Raw genomic sequence first — 19,890 nt, forward strand, 5'->3', positions numbered from 1 at the left:
TTAACTTTCTTAACATAACATACTTTCGATCCATGATTAATTCTGTAATTCACCTTTTTACCTTTCGATGTATAGATTTGTATAGATTCGAATTAAATTACGAAGATTTATAAATCTTTTAATCTATTGTTATTTTTATAATCCTGCTTTCGTGAAAAATTTCCTAGATTCGAGTCCTCTTATAAGGATTTATGCATCCTTAAAACGGTGTACTTCGAATTCATCGTTGTTTCGACAATTCTTTCTTCCAGTGCTGTTTAAACTCAAGTTAAATCCAAAGATTTATAAATCCTTCGATCAATCATTACTTTTGCAATCCTCTCTTTTCTAAATAGTTTCTCAGACTCAAGTTATATTAAAAGAATCTATGAATCTTTGAGATTGTACATCTTCGATCCATCATTAATTCCGTAATCCACTCTTTCGCGAAACTTGTTTAGATTTCTATTACATAACAAGAATTTATGAATTCTTAAAATAGTACATCTTTGATCTCTACGAATACACACATACATATTATTAAAATTTAACTTTTTACGAACAGGTTTTTACAATAGAAAACTGAGTTCCATAAATAATAACTGACATTTATAGAAGGATAGTAATTGAATAGGTCAATAATTGCTGATATGTATAAATTTTCGGTAAAATTAACAAATTTAATAAGAGTGGTCGTTTTCAAAATATTACAGTCAAGGTATAAATGTCAAATTGGAGAATAATATAAAACTATACAGTTCATATAAAACATGAAGAGATTCTCTAATTTTTTTTTTTTTTTTTTTTTTAAGAAATATTTTAGTATGAAACAGTTGACGAAGGGAATAACCTGACTGATTCAAAGATATAAATCTTTCAAAAATAGATGACAAAAACACAGTAATTTGTAAGGAACGATTAACATTATTTGTAAAATAATGTTATTAATATTTTTTAACTATTCAAGAAGCCAAGATTTAGAAGCACTTTTAATTCGAAAATAAAATGAAAGTATAATTTTCATGTAGAATTGCTTGACAGTGTATTTTTAAATTACTCTTCCATAAATGATAGATAATATGGATTATCATGGTTTTCATCTCAGGCCTTCATATATCTTTTCAGCCAATTTAGTTGCAGGAATTTCCTCGATATTTTTCTCATTACCATTTCTTTCCATCGTTCAATCTTCTAAAATTTTATGAAATTGAAATATTTTGTATCATTAAGTATAATAAACAATTCTTTCTCACAATAAAATATCATGTTTTTTACATATAAACTGCATCAAATTCTTGAAAGAAACAGGAAAAATATACTGATATACACATTGGAAAATAAAAACCTATCAAATACGAAACTATTTAAAATACGAAAATTTCACGAAGCTTCTTTAGATTCCTATTACGCTATAACGATTTGTTAATCTTTAAAACAGTGCAGTTCCGATCCATCGATTCCCTCCTTTAAAATCCAGGTTACTGCATCTCGAAAAATGTATTTCGCAATAGATCATTGACCGGAAGAGGCGCGTTCCATCGGGGTCTAAAGGCGAAGCAATTTTGTGAAATTTCACGATGGTGTGTGCCCTGACCGCGTTTTAGCCTTGGCATTGGAAACTTTCTCCGGCGATCAAACGGTTCCAACGGTTTCAAGCCCTGTTCTGGTTGGTTTGCGACGCCGAAACTCGTCGACCCGACCGATGAATGAGAAAACGATTGGAAACGAATTTGGGCCACCGACGTTGGTTACTAATTAGCATATGAATCGATCAACGATTGTCGTTGCACTACAAGCTTAAGCATTAAATATAATACAACGTTTGCTGTGTTAGTCGCTTTCTGTTTTCACTTTGAGAATTTTTCTATACGATCGATCAACAATTCTTGAGTACAGCTCTGAAATGACATTTTTTGACATCTATTTTTCTGGAATTATGTTTTTTTCGCAAATGAAATAGTGCATATGCATTAGCTAGTCGCAGAGCTTTTTATAAACACTTACGTGAATGAAATCATTACTTAATTATTTATACATCGTACAAAATTATTTTAACGTTGTGATCGATAGATAGCTATCTTGCGAGATATTCAGTACTAATGTCAAGTTTTTGAAATTTTACAAATAACAAAATAACGAAGAAATTATGAAAATGAGAAAGTAATATGGCCATACACAATTTGTATAAATTCGACGTTTTAACATTTTTAATGTTATGTCAATATATCGTGTAATATATTAATATATAAGTAATTATATATAAATATAAATATAAAAATAAATATATAAATATATAAATATAAAAATAAAAAATAAATATATAAATATAAATATATTAATATATATGTAATATATGTAATATATAATATATTAATTACGAGGTGTCTATAATATTATTTAGAGGGTCGAATTATGACTAAGAAACTGCTAATAATTATGATTTTTCCGATTAGAGGTAATAAAATTTTAAATAATGAAAATTATGTTTTTATGTATACACGTTCTACAGTTATGTGTTATATACGCGTAAAACTGTTACTACATTCATGTTCATAAAATTGAGTATCATAAAGCAGAATTTACGGATGTAACATGCACATGGAGATGTGTCTCCTTTATTAAAATGAAACGAAGCGTAAAATAAGAAAGTCCACATCTCATTTTCATTCATAATGTTATGCATCTCCGAGACGCAGAATTTATAGTTTACATGGTTCGTATTTCAATACGAAGTATATAAAATTACGTAGCCACAAAATTAATTTACTTATTGAACAACGTAAATCATCTAAAAGTTCTATTTTATTTTCTATTTTATTAGAAATGGAAGAATATCTTATTAAAAATAAAACGTTTTAAAAAATTTTATAGAAAATGAAGGGGTACAAGATATAGATACGTGTTTCGTTCATTTAATGAAATTTTTATAATTTCCACATTATTAGGCCTTCAAAACCCTTCAAATAAATGAAGTTCTTTATACCTCTATGGTACCTTTAAAAAATTCCTAATAAGTTCCTTTAATAGCGAGCAGCGACAATGTAAACTATTAAACTATAGACGATACTGACGGTAAGCTTTAAATGAGAAAAGTATCGTTTTGAGATCGTCAAAATATGGTTATAAAGATTTTTTTCGCGACTCTTCATAGAATGAGGCATCGCGTGTCTTCAAAGTAGATCTTCGCATCTTTTTGATGTCGGTCTGTACAATATAACGTTTTCTTACTTTTCTATTTTTCTGTCAGACAGATTTACAATTAATTTAATCAATCATTAATTTTTATTTTCTTATGTTAAGTTACCAGAGTTATCGGATTTGGATATTTATCTTTGATTTATTCAATTAGATCTTTGGTCATTCTTTTATTTGCTTTTTGAAGTTATTTTCAAACGATTATGCGTTAGCTAAATTGTACAATTATTTCGTTATTTGATTATTAAACGAAATACATTTTTTGTTTTATTTCTTATCTAAAAAAACGGTTCCCCAAATAATTTCTCAGATGATTTCCGGTACTATTATAGAGGAGTTTCTTCACAGTGTTTCACGTTTACAAGCTTATACAGCTTACATTATTCAATGGTAATTGAAATTAAACAACTGTGGGAGCAAATGGTGCTACGTTTTAAAATGATTTGATTCTATTATTTATAAGCCAAATATATCCAGAATATAGTATGTAAAATTTCATATTGTATTATTTGAAAGATAAATGAATCAAAATAAAATATATTATACTTCTAATTTTCACATAAAACAAAGTTATTTCTACTAAATAATTTCTTGTGATAATACACAAATCATAAATTATATAAAATAACAAATTAAATGATTGAAATAACTCATTATTTGAAATTGTTATTTTCTATTCTTATTCTAAACAAAATTTGTCCAAATCTGATACAGACATTATACTATGTTGCTATAATAAATTTTATCAACTTATATGTAACTTATGCAACCATGTATCTCATATACAGTTTCGTCCATAATTATTTCAAACAATACTTTATTTTATACCACATTCTATACTTTTCTTCATTTCTATAATGAAAGCTAAGTAAAGATTCCTTGCAATTGCTAATATATACAATGAATGTTATTTTAACGTAGAAATTGTATGGGTCTTAAACTCATATCAAAATTCATATTAGAATATCAATCAGGAAAGGTGTCTACAGCTCTATGGTAAATATACAGATATCGAGTGTAATTTCAAGTTACATAGTTGGATTATTGTACACATAAAATTTATTAAGTAAAAGAAAATTAATAAAATTCAGTATAAGATTCAGTATATGAAAATCATAGGAGAAAACATGATAAGTACATGTTTGTCGACTGTTTTTAATTTGAATGTCATGTTAAGACTAAAGGGGAATGTTTTAAAATAAAACAGCTAAACATGCGACGAATCTGTTATATAGATTCAAAGATATAATTGATGAAGTTTTTTAGAAGCTAAAGATACAATTATTAAGGCATTTGTTATTTAAATATTATGATGAGCAATATTTTTAGAATCGTGAAAAGGGTAGAGAAATGGATGTACTTTTAAAATTAAAACAACAATACTTTAACTTTAGAACTGCCTATATCAAATGGAAAATGTGACTTACCGTGTTTTTTTTCTATATTCTTATATTTTTCTTTGAAAAATTTAAAAAATTTAAAATTCGTATATTCTAAAAACAGACTCTACCAAATTTCATAATACAGTTCTACTTTACTGTAAGAAAAGAAAAATAAATTTTTATCCCTTTAGTAAATATAAAAAGAATAAAGTTCTTTAAGAGCCGTTATAATTATCGATTGAAACATAGGTGATATTAAAAACTAGAACTAAAACTCAATTCATCATTTCGTTTTACGGATCCTTCTGCCAGTAGGTTCTTAAAAACTGTCCATCAACTATCCAGGTCGTTCTAATGTAATAATTACGACTGCTAGTATATTCCAATAGAAAATGGAAGAAAAGAAAGTATAGAGTAAGATGATCTATCTCCTATGTTAACCTTTACACAAGCTTCTCTATCGACGTGAGAAATTTTTATCGATCCTTAGAAAACCTGCTTCTCGTTCATAGAGCAGTATTCAACGACATCACGGTAATAATTTGCTGATGAAGTCACCGTTAACTTCTTAGCAGCTTCGCGCAATAGGCACGCGCCAACAGAATCTCCTCGGGCATTGAATTATACTTATCGCTTCACTAATGATTGATCGTAATTGATACCTTCGCGTTATAATATATATCTACGGCGATTGCTAATGCAACTCGAGGAGTTGAAATGTTATCACTGAAGATGCGATATGTTGCATGAAAGATAGTCGCGTGTAAACCAGTGAAATGGGAACATTATTATTGCTTATTAGCTTGAAAAATTCCAATTTCTTGGCGCAGTAAGGTGGAAATTAATAGCATGTACTGTTAATCATCAATTTGATAAGCTGTGCTAATTTATGACTAAGAAGAATTTATTAATTAGATAATGTTTTACCTATTTGTAAATGTATGTAATGTAAGCATTACATTAGTATAGGTACTTGAAAATGTACACAGGATTCTAAAAGTATCTGATCACTTGTAGATACCTTTCATGAAAAGATGTATATAGTATGTGTTTCATAGAAAACATTTTGAAACTTTATTAATACTGCTATGAGACTGGACTCTCATGGTCATGTTGGTATAGTTTGGAAGAGATCTGGAAATATATACAGAGTCCAGCCGAATAATATACATATACAAGCGAGCACGACGTGCTTCTTTATATTCGACAATTTTTAAAACTCGATTTTCTCGAAAACTGAGCTTCGGATGAAAAAATTTTATTCTATATTTTTTTTTAACTTTTGCATAAAACCGGACTCTGCATAGAGATTACGAATAATATAATACAAATATAAATTTTCTATAATGAATCAGAATCATCTCCACGAATAGAGATGTGATGTTAATTAATTTTTTAACATTAGCGATATTTTTTAAAGTATATATATATTATGTTTGAAATAATCTCAAATTACGAGTAGTATAAATAAAGTAGGTACTGACTGAAAGAGATGGAATAAAAAATGTTTTGTAAGAACCAGAATTCTTAGCTCGGTAAAATTCTTCTGGTAGAGACAATAATAACTTATTGTTAGTAAGTAATAAATATTAGTACATTTTCGATAACAATTTTAGGTACTTTTTTAATATTCGTAATACTTTTTAAAAAAATATTTAATTCATGTAATAAAGCATTGAATACTTTATCTAAGGTGAAGCTATTTTGATAGATAAATTTTAGTTTAATGGAAAAGCATTTTTAAATATATACAACTTTTATCCGGATGAAATTTAATTTAGCATTGTCCTGGCAATAATGTGAGATTTGGCTTACACGATATATCTTCAATGAATGTTATCTTATAATTCAAATCATAATACAAAATATTATTATAATTATATCATATAATTATATATAGTTCAGCACAATTATTGAAAGTTTTCAATAAAAATATGTATGTCCTCTCCAACATTTATTTGATCATTGCTTCAATACTTGTTATTTACTATATAAATAATTGTATGGATTATTAAATAATTAAGAATTTAACTGAAGGAAAAGAAAACAAAAGTAACGTAGAAAAATAGTAATTAACATTTCAGTACTGCAACATAATGTTCAGTAGAGAAAAAGAAATAAGAAAGGAGGGTACCGGTGAAAGTACAGACAATACGTACCGGAACAGTGAGCAAGGTCACTTCCGGTGTCCTCTGTGAGTCTCTGACGATAGCAGTCAAGGCCGTAATTGCAGCCATATTCGAAAGGGCAAGGGCAACGAGGCTCGCTGCAAGGTGAGCCGTGGAAAAGCTAGAATTTGTCTTGCTCGACGATGTTGCAAGCGTCGCGACAACACCCAACGCTCCTGCGACAAGGGCACCTACACCTGCCCACAGTCCTGCACCGGAACCGCCTAACGCAGCGCCATGGACCAGCACCAGGATACCGAATACTACGAGGACTACACCTGAGAGACATTAAAATCGATTTATATTATAATGTGTTTTAGCATGATAACAATTAAAATATGATTCAATTAAGTTTCAATATATAAATGTAAATCGTATATAGGGTTATATAAGTATAAGATTACAATTACATAAGTTTAAAATACCAATTAAAAAACACTCTGATTTAAAAATTTTCTTTAATTTTTTAGATATGTAAAATTTTAAACATAGTCTTCAAAATTAGAAAGGAATTTATATTATTAGGATATTTAAAAAGTTTAGGAAACCTTTTATTGCAAAGAATTATACATATACATGGTTATCTTCGTTTACTTTCATTCTAGAACTTAATCCTTCTAAAATATAGTAATCAACTCTTTGAAACATTTTTAAATCAATTATGATTCACAATGCAATGTGAAAGATAAAATGAGTGTCTTCTTAAAATATATGAAATTGGTTTAAGAACTCTCTTTTTCTACAATGAAACTCACTTTTGTCTCCTATACAAATAACAGAGTACACGTGAACATTGAAATAATTGTATTCATTAAAGTGTCGCCAGAGAACATCGAATAACAATGAATTGCAGCGCTGCAATTCTCTACGGTTTGCAAACCCGCGGAAAGAGTTACACAAGTATGACTTTCTAAGTGAAATGTTTTCACTTTTACGCCGATTTCTATGCAGTTTGGAGAAATGTATGCTCGGCCGGTCAATGGAATTCGTGTATTTTTCATGTATAGAAATCCAAACCAATCAAGATACTACGCGAAAGTGAAAACCGCATCATAGCATGCTCGAGTTACTTGTTTATGTACTATATGATAATTTCAAAAATATTTTTGCTTTCTTATCGTAAGTAAATGTTTTCTAATGTTATTACGGACTCGATGATCAGAACATCAAGTAATCAAAAATTTAAAGATGGGCCCTTGCAAGAAAAGATTTGAGAAACATTGAAAGACATTGAGAAACAAGAACAGAATGTTAAAGAAATTATTACATTCTTATTCGAAAGCTTTGGCGCTCCTTAATACTAATATTTATAAAATAGTTTTAACTAAATGACCTTCTGTCTTTTATTTAAAATAAGAAAAAATAATGAAATATATGGAATAGATAATATTTCTGAACAATTCGATTCGACAGCATATCGTGATCAATTCGGATAACCAAAGTCCTAGACTTGATAAAAATATAGATCTTTTGTGATTGTATGTAATAAACTGTTCATATTTAAATAAACTACAGGTTACATTATTATTATCTTTCTTATTACATTATTATTTAAATAAGTACAGAATTACATAAGGAAGAAATAAATATTGTAATATCTGTTGTTTAATTTTTGTCATGCTTGTAACAATAATTATTAAGAGAATAAATACTGCTGATGAATAAAAATTAATGTAAAAATTGCTTGTTAAAAATTATCTACATGTATGCAGATTACTTTGTTCTTTTTATAAATTATTTATTCATTTTTCCCACAGGCTGATTATATTAACATTTGAAACTTCAAAAATTAATTAATCTGATTGAAAGACATTTTAAAATATTCCTCCTAATAAAGATAAACTAATTAAAATAATTACCGTGTTTGATATTTGCAAAATAAAGTATTAATTTTAAAAAATTAACACATTTAGTACGTTACAGCATTTCTGGTGTAATTTCTGTGATATGGACGATTTTGAGAACTAGATTTTCCAGCAAATAATCTCCTAATTGAGTGATATAAATATGTATCATTAAACTAAAAATTAAGTAGAGTACGTGTTAAACTAATTTTATAACTGTATCTTGTACTGTATTTTTACAATTTTGTTTTTGATTCTCTTTCTCTCTTTCCTTCTCTCTCTCTCTCTCTCTCTTTTTCTCTAATTGCATTTCATTCATTAAAATATTCAGACTTTTCGATCGAGATATCTTTTTTCCTCATTTCCTAGCAATCAATATGGATTATTATGTCATCAAGGATGATGAGGAACAAATGAACCTGCACTTATATGTGTATTTACATGAAATTAAATAACTGATCGCTATTAAGGATCACGTTTAATTAATCTGGAATTCGCTATTTGTTGATATTGAAACGGCTGGCAAACACGTTTGCTGTGAATTTGTAATGTTATTACATAATTGGATTAATTCCGATGAAACAGGTTCTTCCAGTCATTTAGATTTTAATCGATTTTCGACTATCAAAGTTATCTTGTTATTATTCAAGTATGTAAATAATACGCAAATAATGTGTCATTGTTGAAAATTAGATTTATTAGAAAAGATTAATGATCGTATTTTATTTTATAGTATATTGTATGTAATATTGAATTAATTATTCGTTTTTTAATCAATTTTGACGATAACATTATTTGCAAACGTCTAATTAACTTTCTAAGCAATATTATCTTGTCTAAATGGCTAATAATTGCAGAAATTTATTTGAGAACTTGAGATGGAGCTGTTGATAAAAGAAAAAGCTACTACTTCATTGCTGATAAAATTAAATATTTAGTTTTCTAATGTAAAATTTGCATATAATACAGCGAAGGAAATTTAACATTTCTGTAGAAAATAAGAAGCTTCTCTTTAATGATAATCCAACAGTACTGAATAACATGTTTATTAAATTTATTATTTACTTAATTTTATTATTAATTTAAGAATCTTGGAATAATTATCGAAGTAATACATATATACAAAATTATATTCAAACGTAGATTCTATTGTAGTGGATATTATTGTAGTGGATAGTATTGTAGTGGATATCAAATACGCTTCTCAAGTATATCTACTTTCCCTTGCTATACACGCGCCATTTAATTATTTGTCTCCAATATCTTATTCGTACGTCACTTACGTTGCACAATCCTTTGGAAAAAATGTTTACTGTACGTATACTGGTATCATTTTAAAAATTGCTTTCCATAAAATATAGAATATATATAATATATCAATTTTTATATTACATATTACGTATAAAATATATAATATATCGTACAGAAATGCTTATCTGTAATTCAATTAGTTGTATATACTATAACGAGTTTTACTTCTGTTCCTTTCTACAATATAGGATTTAAAAACACATTTCCTGTACCTTGAAGATTTTATAGATTGTTATAGAACAGCTTTCAGATTATTGTTTCGAGTAATAATCATACCGTTGAACAAATTTTTCTATAGCGCGTTCCAATCTATTTTGTTATCACAGAGTTCAATAATTCCAGAAGTTACTTTCTGATATCAATCACAAAAGTGTGCCTTCTGCAAATTTATCATACTCTTCAAATAAACATTGATATACTGATAAATCTCTAAAAGTAAAACTACGTTTATAATACATTAGTACTTTATCCAGAATAATTATACGCTTTCACGAAAGTATTTGAACAAGAACTATCGCAAAGAACTGTTATGTTCATATTGTATGTTGAAAGTCATTAACATTATAAGATGCCACTATCAGTATTATATCGAATAAATTTGAAACCAATCTAGAAATGTATACAGGAGTTACAAGATATTTATTGTGAACATGCATTTAGTAAAAACTTAGTATACAACATGAAACTATCTTAAGCACTATCTAACTATCATAATAAGTATTAAATATGGTGCCGCTGAATATTGACGCTTATTAATATAATGGATAATGTTATTGAACGTTTAAATACTTTTGTGGCCTTTGTGAAATATAACTTGGGTATTCAGAAACAGGAAGCGACTTCCGATGTCGATAACGTTTTGATATGTTGTTAAGATGGGGACCGCTAATTATTAAAAGGTTATTATTAAAAAAAGTTTACACAAAAGTACGTAATTTTCCGCATACCATTTATATTTAATAGAGCGTGAATAACCGAGACCTTTTTTCCCAGGTAACCCAGGTAATCTAGATTTAACCCAGATCTAACTTAAACTCATTTCGAATTAACTTAAATTAGATTTAGGTCAGGTCAGATCATTTTTTGAGGTGGAAATCGCTTCTTCGCCTATCCTTTTACTTATTGATACTACAATATCAAAATACAAAATAAGTTAAAAACAAACTTTTTTTGATAATAACTTTTTAATAAGAGATGACCCGCAACTATATGAAACCTTTACAAAACTACCCAAGGTGATGACCTCGGCAACATGTTAAAAAATATCATTTAATTGTCATATATATATTCCCAGATTTGTTTCAAATTTTACAAATATAATCATGATAGGCGAGTTTGCCATTTATAGCCAATACTAATTAAAAATTCAAAATGTTTCGTATAGCACATATAAGTATAATAACACACATATATTCTTAAACGTGTCTATAGGTGTGCGAATATATTTTTGAGCCTGTGTATTTCAACCTGATCATGTATGAAATATGAAATAATTTTTGAAATAATTATCCATAAATGTGTCAAAAATAGACTTACCAAGTAGCAACTGTCCGCAAGAAGTGAACATCAGAAGATTCGAATCATCTTTAGGCTCCGTACTCCGCAGTTTCTGTCGATCGTCCGGATGTTGCTGTGTTCGTGGTTGTTGTTGTCGTTGCTGTTTCTCAGAGATAAGGATCTCCTTCGAGTGCTTCGACTCCAAACAACTCTCCGGCTTTGAATCCGATGCGCACGATTCCTTCGAGTCCTTCGAATTACTCGAATCCTGACTTCTGACCGTCGAATCAAGCGCAATCGTCGCGTTCTCCATGCTTCTTCTTTCTCCCGTTAAAGGCGTTTTAATGCATCACTATACACACCTGTTCCTTCCTGTTTCTTTACCATGCAGCGTTCCAAGAACGTTTAGTTATTTGCTCTTGTCTCTCATGAGCTTCCTTTTTTATTTAACTCTCTCTTTTTCTCTTTTTCTTTCTTCTATTATTTTTCTTCGTGCCTTGTATAAAATATTTGTATTTTATTTAATCTTTTATATCCCGTATATTCGTTTCAAACAATCTAGCAACAGTTACTATATTTCTCTTGTTAGTTTTATTTTAATAAGCATTTATTATAAATTGTAGTTAGGATAAGAGTTAGGATTAAAATAACATTTTTAGAAGGAATCGTCGCTTTTTTCGATTGGTTTTGCTTCGAAGCGACTCTTTGTATTGTGCGATCAGGTAAGGTCAATAGACGCCGAGGTCGCTGATCCGGTTAACACACTCCGTTGAATCCCAATGATCTGTAAATTAAGCAAGCAACAACTGTGTTGATAATCATTCAACAGTATCGAAGTTGCGGTAAGAGGAACGTTCGATTTCTACCAAGGGTCAGTTATATCATAGCGTAGTATTTTATTGAAATATACTTTCAGTATAAAACAGTAAAGAACGAGATAGTGAAATCAACTTAGTTTCCATCAGCAAGGAGAAATGATCTCGTATACAGAAAATTAGAAGAACAAAATAAATACGTATGTATGAAGGACATTAAAAAAAAAACATGATAAATGCATTTTCATTAAGTTGCTATTTAAAAAGAACTTCAATATAAAATATTAAGTTGCTGCATATGAAATATCTTTTATTTGGATTTGACGAACTGATATTACCCATTAAATTTTATCCTATTGTCAGTTAACAATATATTACGGAAGAGTAAATTTGTTATATACCATTTGTTATATATTCAGTGTTAAGAAGATTTATAGAAATAAAATCTCATTATTAGAATAACCAGAATATTTGGTTAATTTTCCTATATGAAGAAGAGTATCGTGGCAGCTGCTAGAAACGTCCTCTAGTTTATCTAAGCAATTTTTTGATGCACAATTTATTAAAACAACTAAAATAATTTCATTCCAAGAATTTGTTAATTCTCATAAATCTGGAATAATGAAACTAGTTATATATATATATACACACATATACATACGAAGAAAATCTAAACAGGAAGACAGCTTTATCATACCGAATTAGATAATCGTTCGATTAATAGATTAATAATATAAATTAAGTTACTCATACTAGCCTAATCTTGTTAATCTAATTTGAAATATCTAATTGTTTTACCTCTTTTTTAAAACTTAATTAGAACTTCAAAGATCTTCCAGATATTTCTCTTGCACTATTAACTCGCTATTTATAAAATTAATAATTCATGTTTCAACGAAATAATTGCTGCAAACTAGATGATTCTAGAATCATATATAGTGGAGAAAAAAATTTTTTTTCTCCTATATACCAATTTTATTTTTGATACATTAGATAGATTATTTTAATCTTTGTATTCGCTGGTAATAATTAGAGCTATTTTCGTATTTAGTTGTAAGAAAAGTTAGTCAAATATTTCTATTTCATTTTTAACTTACATGCAAACATTCTTAACATTTAAGTCAATTAAAATAACTTATCTACGAATGAATTAACAATTGCGAATCATTTTATTTTATTATGTAATCACAAAAATTATTTTTAAACCATCTCCTAATCTCATTTCTAATAAAGGATATATTTGTTTTATTTACTTTGATAATGTATTATTTCCATTATTTTTACTTTCATATTTTGTTATTTGCACTATCATTATAAAGCCAAGTACATGTGAACTTCAACGCCTTTTGCTCAAAAAAGTAGAAATATTTTTAGAATCATAATTATCCTGCTTAAGGAAAACTTAAAGAATTACAAGAGTAAGACAAATGAAAGATATTTAGGGATAAGACATTGTAAGATATACAAAATAATATAAGAAACATATTACATATATTTAAAAGTATAAGACTGAAGTGTAAGAGTTTTAAAAACCAAGATAAGATATATACATAAGAATATAATTTAAATTAAGTTAAGAGTATTCTTTAAAATTAATATATTGTGTTCACATGCAAGTAATGTACATATGTAATGCCATAGCATATAACGTTTAAATTTACAACAGAGTGTACAATTAATGATCGTATCAGGTAGTAAGTCTTATTGTAATAAAAACAAATGATATTAACAATTAATATGATAATATTATCATTTAAAAAATGTACGTTGTTCAACCTAAATTAGTCGCTAATAATTTTGTAGTCGATGGAATGTCAATGCAGTCACTGTTATCATTATTTTGCTATCAATACGAATTATAATGTAATCGAATCATTTTTAAACCAATCGTATTTCGTTAGATATTTACAAGGTTAAAGAAAAGATAAAATAATCGTTATTGACCAGCATGATTTTTCATTAGAAATTTTTGTTAGAAGTTTGTTTACAACATTAACACTAACCTTGCCAATATTCAATATTTAATCTAAAATTGTACGTTCATTGCTATTTCTTTTGTCCATCTAATTTTATGTAAATTCTTATGTCATCTGATTCATCAGTTTCTCAATTTTTCTTAATATAACAATTTACATAAAGTTAAATGAACGAAAGAAATAACAATGAACATACAATTTTAAATTAAATTTTGAAATCGGTTTGACCGGGCCTGATAAAGTGCTAAACGTCTTCTTGTTTTGTCAGAATGACAGCGTGAGATGGCACAGAAATCAAATATAAAAATTCAAAGGCACTAATAACGCTTCTCTAATGCGATGACTCGTATTTTAATAAAAGAGGGATAAAGAATAATTGAGACAAGCTGGAAAACTTTCTCGGCAAGCGAAACAACGATATTGCGTGATATTACTTAATAAAACGCAATGGAACGCGTCCTTTCGTTTTTCAACATCGTCTCTGGCGATAGCTCAATAAACTCGGCATCGCTGTTACCTGAAACGCATCGTAAATCGATCCTCTTACGTTTGTTGGCTAAGAAAAATACCACGCAGTGCTCAATGTCTGTAAATCAAGTACAGTTAAGACGATCAACCCGGAAAAATTCTATACTTCGTCATGTGCAGCGACCTTGAAGTAACATGAATTCGACCTTCTTCCGTAGGCGAAAGAAGAGATGAAATTAGAACTATTCGTTCATTTTTTTATTCGATTCATCGGTTTCCATGTAAATGGATTACGTGTACGATTTTCGAACTTATTTATTCCAGTCTTGAAAATACGTATATGATTTTACTAATCCCAGTCTATTTGAAATATAATTTTTACACCTTTTCCTATATTTTATGTGCATAGTAATAAAGAATAAGCAATTTGATAAAATATCCAAGAAATTTAATAACGAATACAATACGCTGCTTTGAGGAAACAAATATATATAACATCGTCACTAGTTAGACTAATAACCTCGCAATCAATGCTACGTAAAACGTAAACGTAGAAGAAGGAGAAAAAGAAGATAATGTTAATGATTATTAACGAAAATTTTAACAGCATTGCACTTTATTGTACATAATATGATAGTTTTAATTTTTGTTTAGAAAGAATTTTCATCAGTCGTGACAAGATGTATTATTATAGCAATTGTTGTTAATATATTAAAGTTCGCATTAAAATAAAAATTTTATATATATATATACATAATATATAGTATACTATCTTAATATGTTGTATCTTTGTAGTTTTTCGAGTTCTGAATTTATTTTGTACTTGATAAAAGTTTGCGTACGATTTTGAGAATCTGAATAATATGATAAAAGCGAACAATTTACGTGGCCCGAATCCGTCGAACAACTCTCTCTTACAAACTAATTTTACTATCAACCAGGTAACGCTTAAATATTCTCTATTCACAGAATTCGCCCACAACCAAACTTCCGTATTTCACGTGATTAATTAAGCAATTATCTATTTCCAACCTACTTAACGCTTTTGGCATAATACACGCGTAAATTCATTCGTAAAATTTTAGAAAACATTGCGTCGTTCAACGACGTTGTTCCACGATGGATATTTCACGGTAGACGAAACCGGCGGCGGCGTGTACGGTAAATTTCTGACCGGAAAAGGATCCTCGGCGCAAGCACGATGGCTGAAGAATCGCGATGAATTGCGAGCAAGCACGCAACCGAGGCCTCGCTGCTAAATGGTGCAATTGTTACAAGCAGTGGAATATGAATCGGTCAACAGAGTAGTGGTTTTTCACCTGTTCGTGGCCATAATATCATCGGACGACGCGAACAAGAACTTTCACACGTAAACGCACAGCTTTACAGTTATGTACATTGTTAGCTTTATGCTGACGGATGGCACAATCCACTATTGGATTGAGTCGTTGCATTAATTTGAATGCGAAATACTCGTATGTAATTGCGGTGTAATTATTTGTACGGAATGCAGTGGAATATTTGGTAAGATTGGATCGAAGCTTTGACAAAGAGAAATTGAAATCGAAACAAAAAAGGAAGTTTTCCATTGTGTGTTAAAATTAGCTCATAAGCTTACAAGTGTTGGGATACTTTGGTCGATCTGTAGTAATAATATACAGTGGTACGCGAAAGTATTTGAACACTTACCGTAGAAAACTTTTATGTCCATATTGTGCGTCTTATATAAGACACTTTGAAATTTTATTAAGACTGTAATAATATACGACTAAAAGAAAGCAGTCTGAAAACGCGTATAAGCAAGTTACAAGATATTTATACATATTGGAAGCATATATTCAGTATAACAATCAGTATACAGCACAATTAGCCATTTTAAACGTACAAAAGTAATTAAGTATTATAATAGAATAAACAGTTTTGTGCTCTCTGCGAGATATAATATTGTACTTGTACTAAATATCTTGTCATTTTTATGTACATGTATACGTATTATTCCCAGAATTGTTTCAAACTCTACCAATATAGTCATGATAGTCGAGTTTCATAACAGTGCTAATGAAATTTCATAATGTTTCGCACAACATACATACTATATTCACAACAGGTGCCTACAAGTTTCGAATGCTTTCTGCACAGAGGATTGGGATTGTTTATAATATATATGGGAGTGTTTGTAATATAAAATTAGATTGATATAAATTATTTTATAACGCTGATTAGTGTTTTTGCATTATAATAACCACTATAATAACTTATTAGCCACTTAGTTGAGATTATAGATCGAGTTTTATAATTTTGGGAAAGATTGATCCGTTGTAAAAATTTTAGCAATTATAATGTTTGATTAAAATTTTGTAAGATACCTTTAAGCAGTAGAAAATTTTTGTATTAATTCAAAGGGAAAAAACAAATTTTTTTATTCGACAACCTGTATTTCCGATTTTAATGTTTGAAGAAGTAAGTAAATGTTGCGTGATAAAATATGTATTTTAGTATATTGTTATCTTAAAAAATAAATAAATTTTGCACGATAAAATATATATTTCAATATATTATTATTTAATTTCGAAAAATATAATGGAGTTAAATATTAATTTAAACGCAACTTTAAAATGAAATTTAATAAAAAATTATACTGAAATTGAAAGAGTAAGATTTTCATTATAATCATCCTTCACATATTCATGTAACTCTTTCAACGAAGTACGAAGAAGAAATTGGCTTTGCAAATTTATTAGGAGTATTTATCACGCGTAGAAAATGATTTACGTACAAGTGTAAATCTAGCCTAAAATATTTTACACAGATCTTCCATCTAATTAGACGAAAAGTCGTTCAAATTATACTTTAAACCATTTTTACATATAATCTCATTGTTAAGTTAAAGAAAATGATTTATACGCAATTAAGGATTCTTCTAAGAATAGCACACGTACAGTTTTCACTAAATTATCGCAAAAAAAAAAAAAAGAAGATTGTCCAATGGTCGAAGCAATTATGTTTCAAGTCATTTCGTGTAGTTTATTGTCGAACTATAATAAATTATTCATACATAGATACATATCTTTCGCAGAATAATTTATACAGACCTTTCACCAAATTATAAGGAAAATTGTACCAGAACCAAATCCACTATTCTTAAATTACCTTTTCCATTACCGAGGATCCACCAACAATAAATCTTGTCTTTTAAACTCGATAAAGATCTTTCCTTGTTTTAAGAAACTTTCTTCGATCAGCAAACCTGCTATATCTCGAATATCTCACGCGATCTTGTTACTTAGCTTAAACATTTATCAATTATCTACGGTTGTGTTATCTCTTCCCTTGAAGATTTTGAAGGTAAATTATTTTCATAAAAATTCATAACAAACTTTCTCTAAATAATATAATAAATGCCTCTTATCTTCAAAGTTAAACGTATCTGAAAATTGAAATCTTATAGGATTTCTCGATCAAATAAAATCTTTTGATCGTAACGATATCCCTGTTTAATTTTCTAAAGATTCAATTGTACATTTTCTTTCTTGATACAGTTCATTAAAAATTTATATTAGATCGCAAGAAACATTTTATGAATATGGATTTCTAATTCGAAAAATATTCTTTTCCTATCTAATTTATTATATCACAAAATCAAATCTTGCAGTTGAATAACTTCTTCAGATCACTTCAAACATGGAATACTTTCTATGTCGGCTTACAAACGTTTTCTACTGTAAATCTATCTCGCTGTCAAAATTAATATATTGTACAGGGTATTATTATTTCTTAATTTTACAAAACTCTATCTAACCTAATTATTAGTGATTCATTAAAATTTCCTTGCAACAATTTTCGCCAGTAAATTAAATATAATTTCATATAATAACACCAAAACTAAACCTTATAGTAGTTTACTTAAACAAGAATTTGTCAATTATTAACAACTTCATTAACTTCTGAAACCTGTAAATTTCTCGTTTCACAATTCACTAAAAAAATAAATATCATATTTATAATTCATAAACTCACTGTTGAAATTAACATTTCACACGATCCCATTATCTGGTTTAACAAAACCTTCCTAATGATAAACCTTTTCAATATAATTCACTAGATCACAATAAGACATCTTTTTCTTTCTTATTCAACAGTCTACATAGTTGTTAAAATCAAAATTATAAAAGAAAATCCCTCTTATCATTAAACCATCTACAAGTTAGAACTAAAATTTGATATGATCTAATTTTTTGGCTTAAAACGTTCCCAAAGATCAGAAATCTCTTCTGCTTTAAAATTTTCTCTTTTAAAGTAAGCGACGATTCTACTCCATTTTCTCTGTCAGAACAATCCTCCGAATCATCCCCTAATCAAATATCTTTCTTCACCAAATTAACTATTGCACGATTCCGTCACCTTCGAACTCAGCCTCGGATAAAATCGCCCAGTCTTCACAAACGAAGCATTTCTTCGTCAGAAAAATCTCTCATTATCTGGTGAACGACTCGTCAAACGATTCATCAAAACACGACAACATCAGAAACATGGAAATTGTCGCTGCATTTGGAAGTTTCGGATTGTCAGCTAATAGAAAAGCATCTTTCTTTTTTTTTTTTTTCGAATGTTAAAATTGGAAAATTGAATTCTAGCGACGAAATGTCGCGTTCCAAAACACTGTGCGCTCGTAGGTTGCAGACGAGGTCGCAGAAGGCTCGCGAATGAACGTACCAGGTCGACGTAGCTCGTCGCAGTTCCTCCTTGTCATCACATGATCCGCCGCAAGGGATCGTAACACACTTCACTGATCGAACGTCACGCACTTATATGTTACGGTTACACCTGGTCCAGATCGCGGTCAGACACTAGGAACGAAAAGGCAAAAGACACTTGTGCAAAGTGAGTTCGACTTGTGATACTCTTGTACGACCGGCTTCTCGTACATCCGATCGGTGACTGGAGCGTGTTGGCTCGCACGGCACAGTTCGCGACTACTACTCTCCTCGCGCCTTTCTCCGTCTCTCTTTCTTCCTTTGCATCAAGGTGTAACACCGATGATCACCCCTCTACCTTTCCGACCCTCTCTCCGTACAATAGCCGTCGTTCTTTCCACCATGGAACACCCCGAAAATTGCTCAACGACCGATCAGCGATCTTTACGCGCTACGTAAATCGCGGCTAACGCGCGCGCCGGATTACCGTGGGAATCGAAGGTTTCCGCCTGTAAAGCTTGCTTTTCATTCTAATTACGCTTGTAATTAGACTAAGGATGT

The 19,890-nt window shown here is 29.3% G+C and overlaps 1 protein-coding gene across 5 annotated transcripts in view; it reads right to left on the reverse strand.

Moving 5' to 3' along the window:
- Nucleotides 1-19,619, reverse strand: part of LOC139998096 (uncharacterized) — a 29,792-nt gene extending 10,173 nt beyond the window's left edge. Inside the window, exons 1-3 of one of the 5 annotated variants that reach the window (XM_072022362.1) lie at nt 19,349-19,614; nt 11,416-12,160; nt 6,716-7,002 (exon numbers count right to left, since the gene is read on the reverse strand). In XM_072022362.1, the coding sequence (XP_071878463.1) occupies nt 6,716-7,002; nt 11,416-11,689 (561 nt within the window). In that variant the 5' untranslated portion in view covers nt 11,690-12,160; nt 19,349-19,614. Of the gene's footprint in view, nt 1-6,715; nt 7,003-11,415; nt 12,161-19,348 lie in introns of all 5 variants that reach the window. The other 4 variants (XM_072022363.1, XM_072022365.1, XM_072022364.1 and 1 more) reach the window with 4 other exon arrangements.
- Between the last annotated feature and the right edge of the window lie 271 nt (nt 19,620-19,890).

Source organism: Bombus fervidus, chromosome 2 (assembly GCF_041682495.2).
Source record: "Bombus fervidus isolate BK054 chromosome 2, iyBomFerv1, whole genome shotgun sequence".
NCBI lineage: Eukaryota > Metazoa > Arthropoda > Insecta > Hymenoptera > Apidae > Bombus > Bombus fervidus.